This window comes from Vigna unguiculata, chromosome 9 (assembly GCF_037176805.1).
Source record: "Vigna unguiculata cultivar grain cowpea cultivar isolate G323 ecotype 2 chromosome 9, ASM3717680v1, whole genome shotgun sequence".
Taxonomy (NCBI): domain Eukaryota; kingdom Viridiplantae; phylum Streptophyta; class Magnoliopsida; order Fabales; family Fabaceae; genus Vigna; species Vigna unguiculata.
The window spans coordinates 10,161,484-10,177,195 of record NC_140800.1 but is presented as its reverse complement, the minus strand read 5'-3'; the positions used below and the strand labels follow the sequence as shown (position 1 = coordinate 10,177,195).

The following is a 15,712-nucleotide window of genomic DNA, read 5'->3' as shown; positions in this document are numbered from 1 at the left end:
GATATTTTAAATATCTTTTTAATATATTTTAAAATGTCAAACTTAGTGGTAATCAGTGTATTATGAAGGCACAATAATGGAACATTAAAAAAACCAGTAGAAAATATAAATTCGGGAAAACGTGGGTGTTTAACCCAAGAAATTTTTTCTAAAACTGATAAAACATCATTCTTGTATGGTTCGATTTTGGTTCTTGTGAAAGCTGAACCAATTCAAACTAAATTATTATATTTATATTGATATTACTTGGATTTTTAACATATTGATTCAACCTATTATTTGTTGATGGGTTACCACTAGAAAGTTCCAATTGTGTGATTCATTAACCATGTTTTATAATTATCGTGTTTCACTTTTTGTCCTAACTCTTCAACATTTTCACTCTTCTAATGTTCTCTAACAAATCATATACATTTTCACTCTTCTAATGTTCTTTAATAAATCATTGTGACATTTGATTTCGTGAGTATTGTTTTAGAAGCTAGAATTGGGCTATCATGTGGCATAGAAGATTAGTTCATTAAAAGTTCATTTATAACATGACAATTTATTTCATTTTTTCTTATTTTCTTATCATAGACATGTTTATAGGGAAGTTTATCGAAATGTACCTTAATTCATTTGGTACTTTAGTTCCGCAACCTCTGCATCATATATACGTTTTCATATTCTTTTTTTTTCTGTGATTATAATTTAGGGGGGAAAACCAATTTTAGTGATGATGACTATCGCAACAGATGTTGGAAAATTTGGGTTTATGTAACTGTGATTCAAGTTTTGCATTTGGGTTTATGTAACTCTCAATTGGCTTGCTTTTGTGCGTACATGGTATTTGCTATTGCTGCTCCAATTTTGGTGTTGTGTGGAACACAAATTGGTTGGAATTGGGAAAACAGAGTTCAAATTCTCTATTAGTTTTTATGTGCTGCCCTCTGGTGAGCATTAAAAATACACTGTATTGATATTTTAAATATCTTTTTAATATATTTTAAAATGTCAAACTTAGTGGTAATCAGTGTATTATGAAGGCACAATAGTGGAACAACAAAAAAAAAGCCAGTAGAAAATCTAAATTCGGGAAAACGTGGGTGTTTAACGCAATAATTTTTTTCTAAAACTGATAAAACATCATTCTTGTATGACATGGTTCGATTTTGGTTCTTGTGAAAACTAAACCAATTCAAACTGAATTATTATATTTATATTGATATTACTTGGATTTTTAACATATTGATTCAATCTATTATTTGTTGATGGGTTACCACTAGAAAGTTCCAATTGTGTGATTTATTAACCATGTTTCATAATTATCGTGTTTCACATTTTGTCCTAACTCTTCCACATTTTCACTCTTGTAATGTTCTCTAACAAATCATATACATTTTCACTCTTCTAATGTTCTCTAATAAATCATTGTGACATGTGATTTCGTGAGTATTGTTTTAGAAGCTACAATTGGGCTATCATGTGGCATAGAAGATTAGTTCATTAAAAGTTCATTTTTAACATGCACAATTTATTTCATTTTTTCTTATTTTCTTCTCATAGACATGTTTATAGGGAAGTGTATCGGAATGTACCTTAATTCATTTGGTACTTTAATTCCACAACCTCTACATCATATATACGTTTTCATATTCTGATTTTTTTCTTTTGTGATTTTAATTTAGTGGGGGAAAACCAATTTTAGTGATGATGACTATCACATCAGATGTTGGAAATTTTGGGTTTATGTAACTGTCATTCAGGTTTTGCATTTGGGTTTATGTAACTCTCAATTGGATTTTGTTTTTGTGGGTACATGGTATTTGTTGTTGCTGCTGCAATTTTGGTGTTGTGTGGAACACAAATTGGTTGCAATTGGGAAAACAAAGTTCAAATTCTCTATTAGTTTTTATTTGTTGTCCTCTAGTGAGCATTAAAAATACACTCTATTGATATTTTAAATATCTTTTTAATATATTTTAAAATGTCAAAATTAGTGGTAATAAATGTATTATTTAATACATTATTTTATAACGAATAATTTAACTAATTAATTTGAATACTACTTTTTTTATCTACTATTCTAATATCCTACACAACTTGATGACTGGTACTTAAAATTGAAAATCTTTTGTTAATCATTATAAAAATGGAATATATTACGTCAATTTTTAAAAAATAATAAATTGAAAGGATACACCTTATGACATGTATTCTTAAAAATGGTTTTAAAATTATTTTATTTTTAAAATAAATCAAGAATTAGTTCGTGTGTCCTTACACATATTTTAACCATTATTATCCTTTGCTAATGTATTTTTAAATATATTTATTATTAAAAAGGAATTAAATTTGCTTTTAGTTATTGAACTTCAAAACAAATTGAAGTTTGTCTATGTGTGAAACTTTAAAGCATTTTTTATCTCTAAAATTTAAAAATAAATGAATATAGTTCTTTTAATTTAATTATGTTAATTTTTATTTTGGCATGTCAACCAGTTTTCATACTAGGATTTGAATTGTTTACACCGTTTGACACATTTTCACTTCAACTATTAAATAGTTTACAATTTATTTTTATTTTTTGGAAGGACGTGTATTATATTACTATGAAGTAATATTGAATAGATGTAAAAAAGTATTTTATTTTCAACAAATTTGAAGAGGAAAACACAACCCACTTGTTCTTAACTTGTAATATTGTAAAAAGAGTGTGGAACTTGTGTAATAAATAGGTAGGTATAAGTTCTTTGCAACATAACTAATTAAATAAGCATTTCTAACAATTTTCTTTACCGACTTTAAAAAAAAAAGAAGAAAATAAGTTATGGAAGGACTTATGGATATAAATTATTTGGAACATATGGAACCATAGGAACAAGATTGTATTTAGATAAGAGAGAGTGGATTCAGATAAATTTTTTACTTTAACACAATTAAATGTTTGGACATTGATGAAATTAAACTCTCAAATATTTATTTTTCTTATAATAATTAGAATTTGTGTTCTATTGAGTGCATTAAATCAGCAAGTTAGAATCCTCTAATCAGATTTTGATGTGGGGGAATCCAATGCTCCGACCCACTTAGACTTTCCATTCTAGAATTTCCTATGTTGTTATGCAAATAGTTTTATAGAGCATTGTCTCACCGTGGGACAAAGTGTACTAAGAGTAAAACACTCTTTTGTTTTACTTCTCAACCTCCATACAATCAAGGAACAAAATATTGCACAAAACGAATACAAGTATTGCCAAAATATACATTGGACAACAAAAACTACCCTATTATTGATGCATTACTTTGAATAACTATTTGGAAGACTTGGGAACTAGTATGAAAATAAATTTGAAAAGAGAAAGTTCATAAAGCAAATAGATAATGTCTAGCATGTGAATAGTTTTCGAGTTGAACTTTAAACATAGTTGCACTTCATATACGTAAATTCCTCTCTTTGGCCCCAAACTTTGTTGTTATATAGACTTATTTAGGTTGATTATGTTTTCCAACATAAAAATTATATTTTTTATTGATAAAAAAATAATAATAGATAAACTTTACTTTTTAAAAATATAGTATAATAATTACGTAAATTTAGTCACAAATAATGTTAGATATGTATAAACTATGAGAAAGGAAGAATATGCACAAGAGGTATTTAATGAAAAACAACTAAAATATAATTCTCATATTGATCTATTGAAAACTTGTCCAATATATAAAGTACAATAATATAAGGAAAAAAATAAAACCTAATACATAAATATTAAATAATAATAAAAGAGAATAAAATATATGATATTTTCATTAATAAAATTAAAATCAGGACATATATGATATTTCTAACAAATTAAAGTTAAAATGTCGGTGGTGTTTATAATGAATCATCCACAATTTTTGTTATATTTCTAAATCTAGATATTTAGGACCTATTTGTTCAAGTTAAAATCAATTTCAACTAGTTGATTATTACTTTTCAAAATAATGAAAAGCTAAATGAATAAAATATATTATTATATATGAAAGCTATATGAAACATCACATTATGAACTCATTTGCATCTTTATAAGAAAATGTAATTTTCTTCTCGTGAATAAACGTGGACTACCTTCTAATTTTTCTTTTTGCAATTCCTTCTAAATAATTACTAAATTATGTTCTATCCTTAACACTTTTTTATCTTAAAAAAAATTGACTCTTAGGCCTCTCAAAAATTTATTTCCTCCACTTTCATGTTTTCATTTTTTTTTAAATTCTAATTCTACTTTTTATGAATTATATATATATATATATATATATATATATATATATATATATATATATATCTTTATCAACATTTAAAAGTTTCAGGAAAATATATTGGCAATTTTTTTTTTCTTTTTTGAAAGTTCAAAATTCTCTTTATACTAAACTTGTGAGAGCCATTTACTTGGAGTGTTGACTTTAGACAATTTTGGTTGAAGTGTGATTCTATTTGGTCTATAAAGTCTTCTCTTATAATGTTCATTGGATTTTTAGAGACAAATAGAAAAAATATTTGAAGATTTATAATTATATGAAATTTAAAGTTTTACATATTTTTAGGGAAGGAAAACATGGTGCTATAATAAATTGACCAATTTAGACTTAGTAAACAGGGACAATTTAAATGGTATTCAATTATACCTCCTAACATCGGTTTAATTTTTTTTTTTAATAGTTACTAACTTTTATATATAAACAGGGACAATTTAAATGCTATTAAATTATACCTCCTAAAATCGGTTTAAATTTTTTTTAATAGGTACTAACTTTTATATATATATATATATATATATATATATATATATATATATATATATATTTATTGTTTAGCTTCTTTTGAAACTTGTCTTGTACTTTATCAATCATGATCTTGTATCCTTATTCATTATTCTTATATAGTAATTTCTTTTTTGTTTAAAAATTCCAATAAATCTTTTTATGCATAACTTTTTTTTCTTCATTTTTCTACGTAAATTTTGTCACATTCGTCTTTGTATAATTCATACTTCATATCCTTGCGTACTCATTTTTTCATCAACACTCATTTTATTTACTCATATTGATATTTTTCACCCATAGTGGCAGACCTACGTGTACAGGAGAATAGGCAAGCACATCTCCTGATTTTGTTAAAATTATTATTAAGTATATAAAAAAAATTTATTTTGTCCCTCCTAATTTTATATATTTGTCCCCCATCTCTTCTCACCATATTGTCTCCTGACCTAAGGTCTTATATCCACAATTTTCTCCTCATCTCTTTCATTTATATTCATCTTGAGTCACATTCATCTACTTCATTGACACTCTCCTTCACCCACTATAACATTTTTTCAACTTTTCATTTTTATTTTATTTTATTGAAGATAAAGACGTTGTATGAGATTTGTTTTTTTAATTGTTGTCATTAATGTGGGCCAAATCGATGCAAATTTTGGAGTCATATCTATTAGAAATAGAGAATCATCTTATCTTTTTTAAAATCATAAATATGTGTACATATATTTTATTATGTTCGACTTTCTTTTGAAATAGTAACTGCTGTACAAATTTATTTTCTTTTGAAACAGTACATATATTTTCTTTTGAAAATCATCTTAGCTACTGTACAAACCCTCTAGTTTGCTTATAGTAAAGTACATAATTTTAATTTTGTGAGAGTGCTCACTCTCACTCACTCTTGTTCAACCTCAAGCACCACCATGATTCATATAATTTCCATTGCCATTAAATCATTACCAATTTCAGTCCATCACTATCAAGAAACACATTCTGATGTAAATCCATGGGTTCATTATTCTTCATGAACCCTTACGATTAAAACTTTTAAAAATATGAAATAAATTGAAAATATCTCCAATAATAATATATAGAATAAAATAAACTGTTAAATATTACTTTCTTTTATTTGTGTCTTGGATTGTTACAAATGGTTGCTATCAATGTCTTGTTAGAATAAAATTAGTATAATTTATTAAAAGAAAAAATTAGTACAACAATTACTCACCATCTTTCATTCTTTTTTTTTTTTTTGGAAGTCGTATTATTAAAACAATTAGAATATCAAGAACAAAGCTGCTTTCTTAAAATTAATGTTAGAATAACTTTTTTCTCATCATAATTTAAATAGCATTTTGTATGTATTAACTTTGTTTTCCAGGTTACTGTTTCCATTCAATTGCGGGTGGAATCTAACTTTTTTTTAATTAATGTTATTACCTAATAAAGATATCAAATCGCACTCGGTATAATCATTTGATATAAAAAAAATCATTTTTTCTATTGAAAATGCTAGGTTATTTGTTTTATTCTTAAACCACTCGTTTAAATATGTTCAAGAACATTTCTGACCAATCATTACAGATATATTTTGTACAAGAGCTTTGTTTGTGATTGGTAGAGAGTTACGTACTAAGACACAACCGAACTTTGTTGATCCCGTTAGCAGAAAAAATGTTTGTAATACCCGCCACAGTTTAGCCATCCATATCAAGACCGACATCACCTATGACATGTCACTTGATCATGGATATCTCTTCGAGAGGGCCTTTCTGGGGGGCCTTCCCTAATGCCACAATGGTGTATTTTCAGTGTGTGTTTGCAGCCATTACTCTGATTCTCATTGCTGGTGCTGTGTTGGGGCGCATGAACTTCTATGCTTGGATGCTGTTTGTGCCTTTGTGGCTCACATTCTCCTACACCTTCACAGCTTTCAGCATATGGAGTACTAATGGCTTCTTCTCCAAAATGGGGATAATAGATTACTCAGGTGGATATGTCATCCATTTGTCTTCTGGGGTTGCTGGTTTCACAGCTGCATATTGGGTAAGCATCAGGGTTTTTTTGTATCTATATGCTAACTAATTCTATGGTTAATGTTTTTAGTTAATCATATCTAGTATTTGTCATAATCGATTTTTCCTTTAGGGATAGAAATATGCATGTATAACAATGACTGAAACTATGTGTGTATATGATTTGACAGGTTGGGCAAGGCTAAACAAGGACAGGGAAAGGTTTCCTCCAAACAACATCCTTCTGATGCTGGCAGGCGCAGGGTTGTTGTGGATGGGTGGACAGGTTCAATGGAGGAGATCCCACTGGTACAAAATATGTATATTAGATCGGTTCTGGAGTACATGTTAGATTGGTTCTACAACTGATTTAATATACACTGATGTAATATGTCAGAGATATATTAAATCAGTTCTGCAACAATCAATCTAATATCCAAAAAAAGCATTTTCGAAACATTAACGGTGTTCATCAACGTTCGTTTCCAAATCTTTATTGTCCTTGCCTTTGATCTTGGATCCCAAATACACTTCAGATTCGTCAAGAAAAGATATGCAAAGAATAATAGTGGCATCATTGGGAAGAAGACTCTACAGATCTGATGAGAAAGAAACAAAACAAAAAAAAAAAAAAACTCAAATTAAGAACGAAAGAGATATAATGATTTTTGGTTGTGGTTCTGCGGAAGGAGTGAAGCTAGATCTAATACTTGGGGTGAAGGTGTGCGGCGCGGGATTGAGTGGTGTTGCAACACATGGCACAACGGTAGACCAACGGAGGAGGTCAAGTGGAACTTCAAAAATGGAAGAAGAAGAGATGAAAATGACAGTTGGACACGATGATGGCAACGGAAAGCTTCGTATCCAAAACCCTAATGACGAGCGGCGACCATGGTGGCGAAAATGAGAATGAGAGTGCCTGTGAGAGAAAAAGAGGAGTGGAGGTGCAAAGGAAGAACACAAAAAAAAGAGCTTTCGTGTAATGATATTAGATCAGTTGTTTATTTAACCGATCTAATAGTTATATATTAGATCGGTTCTCCTTGCAACTAATATAATATGTAAATATTAGATCGGTTAAATAAATAACCGATCTTATATACTTCCTTTTATTTACAAAATTGCTACCGTGTTTTGTTTTAGATCGATTCCCTTACAACCGATTTAATATTTTGTTTTAATATGTCTATTTTGCCCTAGTGTCCATGAGTAGTGAATGCAAATGCTTCCCTTGCCGTACTCAACACCCACGCTTGCACTGCCACCAGCTTGCTCACTTGGGTCATTCTTGATGTCATCTTTTTCCGAAAGCCTTCTGTTATTGGAGTTGTTCAAGGCATGATCACTGGTTTGGTCAGCATTACTCCTATCGCAGGTTTCTTTCTCAATTTCTCTCTCTCTCTCTCTCTCTCTCTCTCTATATATATATATATATATATATATATATATATATATATATATATATATATATATATATAAACTAGTTAGGTTGTTAGATTCTGGTTATACCAAAGTTCACTTTTGTTGGGATAGCACATTGACTACATAAGTTCATTTTGTTAGAGATAGCATATTAACCGGGTGTAAACCTGGGTTTATAAGTATATTTATCTAAGGTTGAATTACGTTTAAAGTTTACTTCTTAACATGGTATCGAGAGTCATGAATTTGAGTTTCTCCTCATGAAATTTTTTATTTGTTGAACCTATTATATTAACTACTATCGAGAGATTCGTTGTTTGTTAGACTTATCGTGCCAATCTCAATAAGGTCGTCATCAGACCATCCATTAATGTTTAATCCCACACTCGAGATGTATATGTTTGGACATGAGAGGGGTGTGTTACAAATCTCACATTAACTAGAGATAAGATAAGTTTATAGTATATAAATAAGTGTACATCTCACCTTACAAACTGATTTTGTTAAAAACTCTTCTTAACACATTTTTAAACAATATTAAATGTTTCTTCAATATTCTACAATAATTTTAACATGAAGTAACTTTTTACAAATTTCATCCTCCAAAGTTAACAATTTTCAACTTTTTTACTTAAATATAAGTTATCCCAAACATGTTATAACCTAACTAGTGTGTATTATCTTATTCAGGAGTTGTAGAGGGATGGGCAACACTTTTAATGAGAGTGTTCTCTAGGTCAATTCCTTGGTTCACCATGATATCGGTGGTTCACAAGAGATCAAAGTTACTGTAGAAGGTTGATGACACCATGGCAGTGTTCCACACTCACGCCATTGTAGGAACCTTAGGAGGATTACTCACTGGGCTGTTTGCCGAGCCAAGACTCAACACATTGTTCTGTTAGCAAAGGCACTCTATCTCTGATAATATGATTTATTTCACTTGTGTATTTCATATGAGCAAGACACTACAATTTATAGGACTTACATTTGGCTTTTCATTTGCAAGCCATAATGTCTCCAATTATTATAAAAACATAACACTAATCACCATTAACATCCAAAACATAACACATAAAACTTTTGACCTTTCCTCTCCTAAAACATCACAAATGTAACCACTCATAAAGTCTGCTCAATAACTCCTAATTTAAGTTTATCATAACAAAACTCCCCCGTAAACTTAAATACTTCTTCCATCCTTCATTCCGATTAGATTTTTATAGTTATTGAACAACACAGTTGGCAATGGCTTTGTAAATAAGTCTGCAAATTGATCTCTGCTTCCCACGTGCCGTCCCAATTGGCGGAGAATTTGAGATCCTTCTTTCTTGCACTGCTGGCCATCCTCCAAACTAGGTCTCCTTTAGCGAATCATCGTGGGCATAAGTTCGCGTTATATTTTCTAGCCGCTTTGTGTTTAGCTACTAAGTTGCTTATTTGGGATTTGTCTCTTAATTCAGATAGGAGGTCGAGGTGGGTGCACTTGTTTTGGTGGTTTTGATCCGGGTCATATAGTTCTCGGCGCAGAGATGGTTCGCCAATTTCTACCGGTATCATAGCCTCTGCACCGTATACTAGGCAGAAAGGAGATTCGTTTGTTGTTGATTGGGAGGTACACTTGTAGGCCCACAACACTTCCATTAATTCTTCTGGTCATCGGCCTTTGGCGCTATCCAACTGTTTGGGCAATTCTACTAGTATGACTTTGTTGGCTGCTTCGGCCTGCCCATTGATCTGCGGATGTTCGACAGAGCTGGTTACATGTTTGATGTCGAGGCTGGTGTAGAACTTAGTGAGTTCTTTGTCTATGAACTGCCGACCATTGTCGGTTATGATCGTATGTGGGACGCCATATTGGCATATGATATATTTCCAAACGAACTGCTGAACTTGTTGAGTTGTGATGGTGGCTAATGGTTTAGCCTCTATCCATTTAGTGAAGTAGTCGATGGCTACTATAAGGAATTTTACTTGGCCTTTTCCTGGGGAAAAGGGGACGAGGATGTCCATTCTCCACTTTGCGAAGGGCCATGGGGAGAGTATAGAGTGGAGTTGTTCTTGCTTTTGATAGATGAGGTTGCCATGCTTCTGGCAGGGTATGCACTTTTTGACAAATGTATGACAATCTGCCTCCATGTTGGCCAAAAGTAGTCGGCGCGGAGTATTCTGGTGGTCATGGTTCGTGCGTCGGAGTGATATACGCATATGCCTTAGTGCAACTTTTATTATGTACTGGGCTTTTTTGGCTGTGACGCATTTGATGAGTGGTTGGTCGTATCCCCATTTGTATAAGTCATCTCCTATCATCGTGTATCTGACGGCTTTAGCCAGCCAACTCTTGTTAGCATCAAGTGGGGGGTTACCAGTTTGGAGGTACTAGATGTAGGGAGTTGTCCAATTGTCAGTTTGGTTTTGGGTTAGGTTAAGGCAAGTGTTTGTTGTGGATGGTGCGGGTAGTGTTTATTATAAGAGGGATTTGTGTCGCCTCTTGAGCTTAGTACTAGCCAGTTTAGATAATATGTCGACCCTGACATTTTTGGTTCTAGGGATGTGTTGGATGTGTACTTGTTCAAAAGCGGATTGAATGACATTGCGGACTAGGTGATAATATTGCAAGAGGGTAAGGTCTTTGATCTAGAATTCGTCGTTTAGATGGCCCACTGTGAGTTTAGAATCGGTTTTGCACGTGAGTGTTTTGACGCCAACGTCGTGTGCGAGGGATAAGCCGGCGAGAATGACTTCATATTTGGCTTGATTGTTGGAGCTCGTGAAGGCGAAATGGAGGGATTTTTTTATCAGGATGTCATTGGGGCCTTCAAGGACAATATCGGCCTCTACTCCCTTCGGATTGGAAGAACCATCAACATAGAGTGTCCACTAGTCTTCGGCGGGGATATGTTGGAAAGGCTTTGCAAAAAATGCCATCATGGGAAGTGTAAAGGGTGACGTGTGTTATGTATACTTTGAGGTGCTCGTCTGGATCGGTTTCACTTGTATAACGGTCCAGCGTGAAAGGTTCCCACTAGCCAGGGAGAGGGGTGTTAGCGATGAAATAGGAGGGCATGAGTTTACCTTCAACAATAGTCAAACTTTCCATATACTGTTTTCATTGAACTTGTAATGTTAAATAAAGATATTCATTTACAATATATTGAAATGGTAATGCTACAAGTTTTTACAACTTCATTCCTTTGTTGGGAAATCAAAAGTGTTGTACTTTATTACGTGAAGAATCATATCACGATGAATATTATCTGGATCCAGAACCCATTCACATATGTAGTATTGTCTAAATTGTTGAAGTTCTTCCTGTGATAAAGAAATAGTTTTAGTATAACCTACTGTAAATAATTCACAGTGGAATGCAATGTAATATTTAGTAAAAATAACTTGAAATACTTCTAGAATGATGACCAAAACTTTACTCATTCACAAAACTTGTCAAAATGATATTTTGTGAAGTATTATTTGTCTGGGAACATAGTGTCCAAATACTTATACCTGGGTTCGCACTTATTTACTCACATGTTATGAGTAAATGTAGGAAATATCATGTTTACTTGAAAACCTTAAAGTGAACACTTACATAGTCAGGTATGCTAAGAGGTATCACAAAAGTGAAAAAGAAATCACATGGGTTGACACTTATTTACATTTGACTTTGCAAGTACTTCTGATAGTAGGTACCTAAGTTAATTTGAAAACCTTCACCAATTAAGGGATTATGACTCACTCTTGTTCTTAATTGTTGAAGGAGCGCAAAGGGGCTTAATAAGAACACATATAACCATTGCATAATGAGAGAGTGCTTACCAATCAACCAATACCACTCTTCCGCAATGAATAACCGAAATTGCACAAAGAAAATTACGATAAAAACTCCAATTGAAAACAGATGAAAAAAAAATTAAAATTAGGTTTAGGGTTTTCAAAATTTACGATGAATTGGAACTTGCACATGGTTTATAACAAACTTTCAACAAGAGGGGTTCAAAGATGAAGACAACTTTCAACAAGTGAGTCGGGTTTCAAAAATGCGGGATCAAACAATAAGGATTTGAAGAGAAACAAAGAAAACTTTCAACAATAATGTAGTCAACACCAACAATAAGGGTTCAAGAGCTTCATGCAAGATTGAATAAGAAGAGGAGTTGAAGAAGAAGAGAAGTCGAAGAAGAGAACTTGAAGGAGAGGAACTCAAGACGTCCAACCTCTAAAATCCACTTTGTTCAAATTTATTTCCTTTCCCTTTCCTCTGTCTCCGCCAACATTAAAATGATTTTCAATTAAAAAAAATACACACTTACCTGTCATGTATGGTGGTAAGAGAAGTAGTCAAATTTTGTATGTCACTGTATCATTATCCTTACAAATATCATTATCCTTACAAAAAGCATCGTCAGACTTCAATATATCAATCATGGGATAAAAAAAGTAATGCTATGCACAAAGAGAGAGAGAGTTTAGAGAGAGAGAGAACCCTCTTAAATTACAGATAAATAGAAACAAAAAATCTTAAAAAATGGGGAAGTTTTTTTTTTATGTTATTCCTTGATTGTTTTGAAATAAAAAGTATGAATTAAATTACAGATAAATAGAAACAAAAAATCTTAAAAAATGGGGAAGTTTTTTTTTTTATGTTATTCCTTGATTGTTTTGAAATAAAAAGTATGAAAAGCTAGTCTATCTCTTGGGTTTCTATCTAAAAATATCTATTGTCTATAAATATCGTTATCTCTTGTCTATAAACATAACTTGGGTTTCTGTATTTCTTCGTATCAGTTTCTCACCGTTAACCACTTTGCTTCTATGGAGTTTCAGTGCCTTCCATTGCTTTTTTCTCTCGGTGTTAGCTTTAAATTTAATTTATATTTCTTCTCATATCTATTATGTTTATATATATATTTAAGTTGAGCTATGGTTTTTTTTTTGAGTGAAAAGGTGATACTGATGGCAGCTCAGGCTGCCTTACCGCCAGAGATTTACTGGGAAAGGATGCTTCCAAACACACCAATCCCCAATGCAGTCACACAACTTCCCAAACTTGGTTAGATTAGAACGAATTTTAAAGCGCACTAGTTCTTTTGCAATTTTTTTTTCCTATTGAAATATATTTTTCTTTTCTTTATATTTAAATATAGGGCTCTTTAATTTTCTCTTAATTTTATTGTCCTTTAAATTTTCGTTATCTTCCATTAAAAAGTATTTTTACTAAAATATCATTTATATATATATATATATATATATATATATTTATAAAATATGCAACTATTTCACCATTCTCTTCTATAGAGATCTCGTGTTTTTATACAATATTTTTCTATTTTAGTTGCAAATATATGTTTTGTTTTCAGCTAAAATAAATTTGTAAATTTAACTTAATTTTTCAAACTGTAACAATTTTCAATTCAGATAAATATAAATGTGTACTGGTTAAATTATATAAAATTTATCTTGGAAGTATATAAGTGGATGCAAACCTTATTTTATGAGTTTATTTTGTGAGATTGAATTAGACTTAAAGTCTACTTCTTAATATAGTATCAAAATCAATGTTAAAACCTATCCTAACGAGATTTGTTGGACATATGGTATGTGAAACTTTCAGCAGTAAATATATAATCATTATAATTAAAAAATATTTTAGGTTGAGTTTAGAAACACCTGATTATTTTTTAATATATGAAAATAAAATTTATACATTTTATTGACGGTAAATATGGATTTCCAAATAATCTCTCAAACACTCATGGAAACTTATATTCTCAACAATTTAAGGAGTTTTGATACTAATTAGTTCAGTTTAAAAATCCAAATATTCAAGCTAAACATTTTAAATAAAGAAAAATACATATGAAAGATTTAAGTGAAGAAATGAAGAGAAATTAAAAAATATACCAACACCGCTATTAAATACTTTATATGTTTCTTTTAATATTAACATCATATTTTCCTTTTTTGGTATTATAGGTCATAAAGAGATTCAAATACAATATGAGATTCCTTCTTTTGGTGTTGAGAAAACTCAAACAAAAGATAGTGTTAAAGAGATGTCATCATTACAAGATGGGAATCTTTTATTTTTCGATTCCTATGATGTTAAGAAAAATAAAGTGCAAGATAAAGAGATGTCATCATCACAAGATGGGAATCCTTTATTTTTCAATACCTACGGTGTTAAGAAAAATCAATTGCAAAATGATGGCAAAGAAATTCCATCACAAGATGAGACACCTTATGACCCTCAATCAAAGGCAAATGTTGTTATCGGAGAGGTAGTTCCACTTGCTAATCATCATCATCATGAACACCCAAAATCAAGTATAATTTTATCAGAAGAAGGATTTAGGCCAGGCACAAAATTGGATGTACAATTCCCTAAAAGAAAATATTTAACCCCATTATTACCTCGAGAAATTGCAGAACACTTACCATTCTCATCAAAAAAGCTAAGTGAGATTTTAGAGATTTTGGCTGTGAAGCCAAAGTCAGAGAATGCCAAGAATGTGGAGAAAACTCTAAAGATCTGTGAAGATCCTCCTACAATTAATGATGAAGAAAAACACTGTGCAACTTCAATAGAATCCATGGTAGACTTTGTCATTTCTAAACTTAGGAAGAATGTCCATGTTACTTCTACAAAGGCAGAAAATGAAAGCAAGTCCAAAAAGTTCATAGTGAAAGATGGAGTGAAGATTTTAGCAGAAGAGATAATTGCATGTCACCCAATGCAATACCCATATGTTGTCTTTTACTGTCATAAGTTATCAAATAGTAGTGCACATTTTATGCCATTGGAGGGAGAAGATGGAACTAGGGTTAAAGATGTAGCAGTATGCCACAAAGACACATCAGAATGGGATCCAAACCATATTGCATTCCAAGTTCTCAAAGCCAAGCCTGGGACCATTTCTATGTGTCATTTCTTCCCTGAGGGTCATCTTGTTTGGTATGCTAAATAGAGTTAACTAACTTATCATGTCAAGAATATCCTTAAATCTAATAAGGCATTTATGGATTGTGTGATAATTTACTCTTTCAGGCTATAATGTATTTCTCTTTGCTCATAATTATGTAAGACATCGTGAATGTAGAAATGATGATGATGTGATGTATGGTTTGTGTTAGTTTATCGGTGCTATTTAAATTTTGAAGCTTCCTTTCACATAATTAGATAGTAATCCAGATATGTTAGCCAAGGTTATCAGACACTCGAGTCTATGAAGACTCGTGAGAGCTTCGTAGACTTAACTCGCAAACCCGACTCGTAGAATCATAAGAGTTTACTTCATCTGAAAAATTGTATATAGTACCACACCAATTCAGAATTTCATCACCACAATTAATGCAAAAAGTAAACAATAGTTCAATAATTCTAAATAACTTAGTTCAACACATGGCACTCCTATATAACTTCAAATTACACCAAATACATAATTTTCTGAAGAACTCAAGGAACTCAAACTATGGACACAACAAGAGTC

The 15,712-nt window shown here is 31.4% G+C and overlaps 1 protein-coding gene and 1 pseudogene across 1 annotated transcript; both read left to right on the top strand.

Annotated features, from left to right (window-relative positions):
• The first annotated feature begins 6,439 nt into the window (after nucleotides 1–6,439).
• LOC114163429 (ammonium transporter 2 member 5-like) lies at nucleotides 6,440–9,380 on the top strand (annotated as a pseudogene).
• A 3,622-nt stretch (nucleotides 9,381–13,002) lies between these two features.
• Nucleotides 13,003–15,309, top strand: LOC114196158 (BURP domain protein RD22-like). Its single transcript, XM_085666093.1, has 2 exons — nucleotides 13,003–13,275; nucleotides 14,508–15,309. Exons 1-2 carry the CDS (start codon nucleotides 13,146–13,148, stop codon nucleotides 15,188–15,190), a joined length of 813 nt encoding a protein of 270 aa, XP_085522219.1. The 5' UTR covers nucleotides 13,003–13,145; the 3' UTR covers nucleotides 15,191–15,309.
• Nucleotides 15,310–15,712: the final 403 nt, after the last annotated feature.

Excerpts from the sequence above, each read along its gene's own strand:
- LOC114196158 (XM_085666093.1), top strand. The coding sequence starts at position 13,146 with ATGGTTTTTTTTTTGAGTGAAAAGGTGATACTGATGGCAGCTCAGGCT. Across the intron at positions 13,276-14,507 it reads CACACAACTTCCCAAACTTG|TTCCACTTGCTAATCATCAT; the intron begins GTTAGATTAGAA and ends TCGGAGAGGTAG.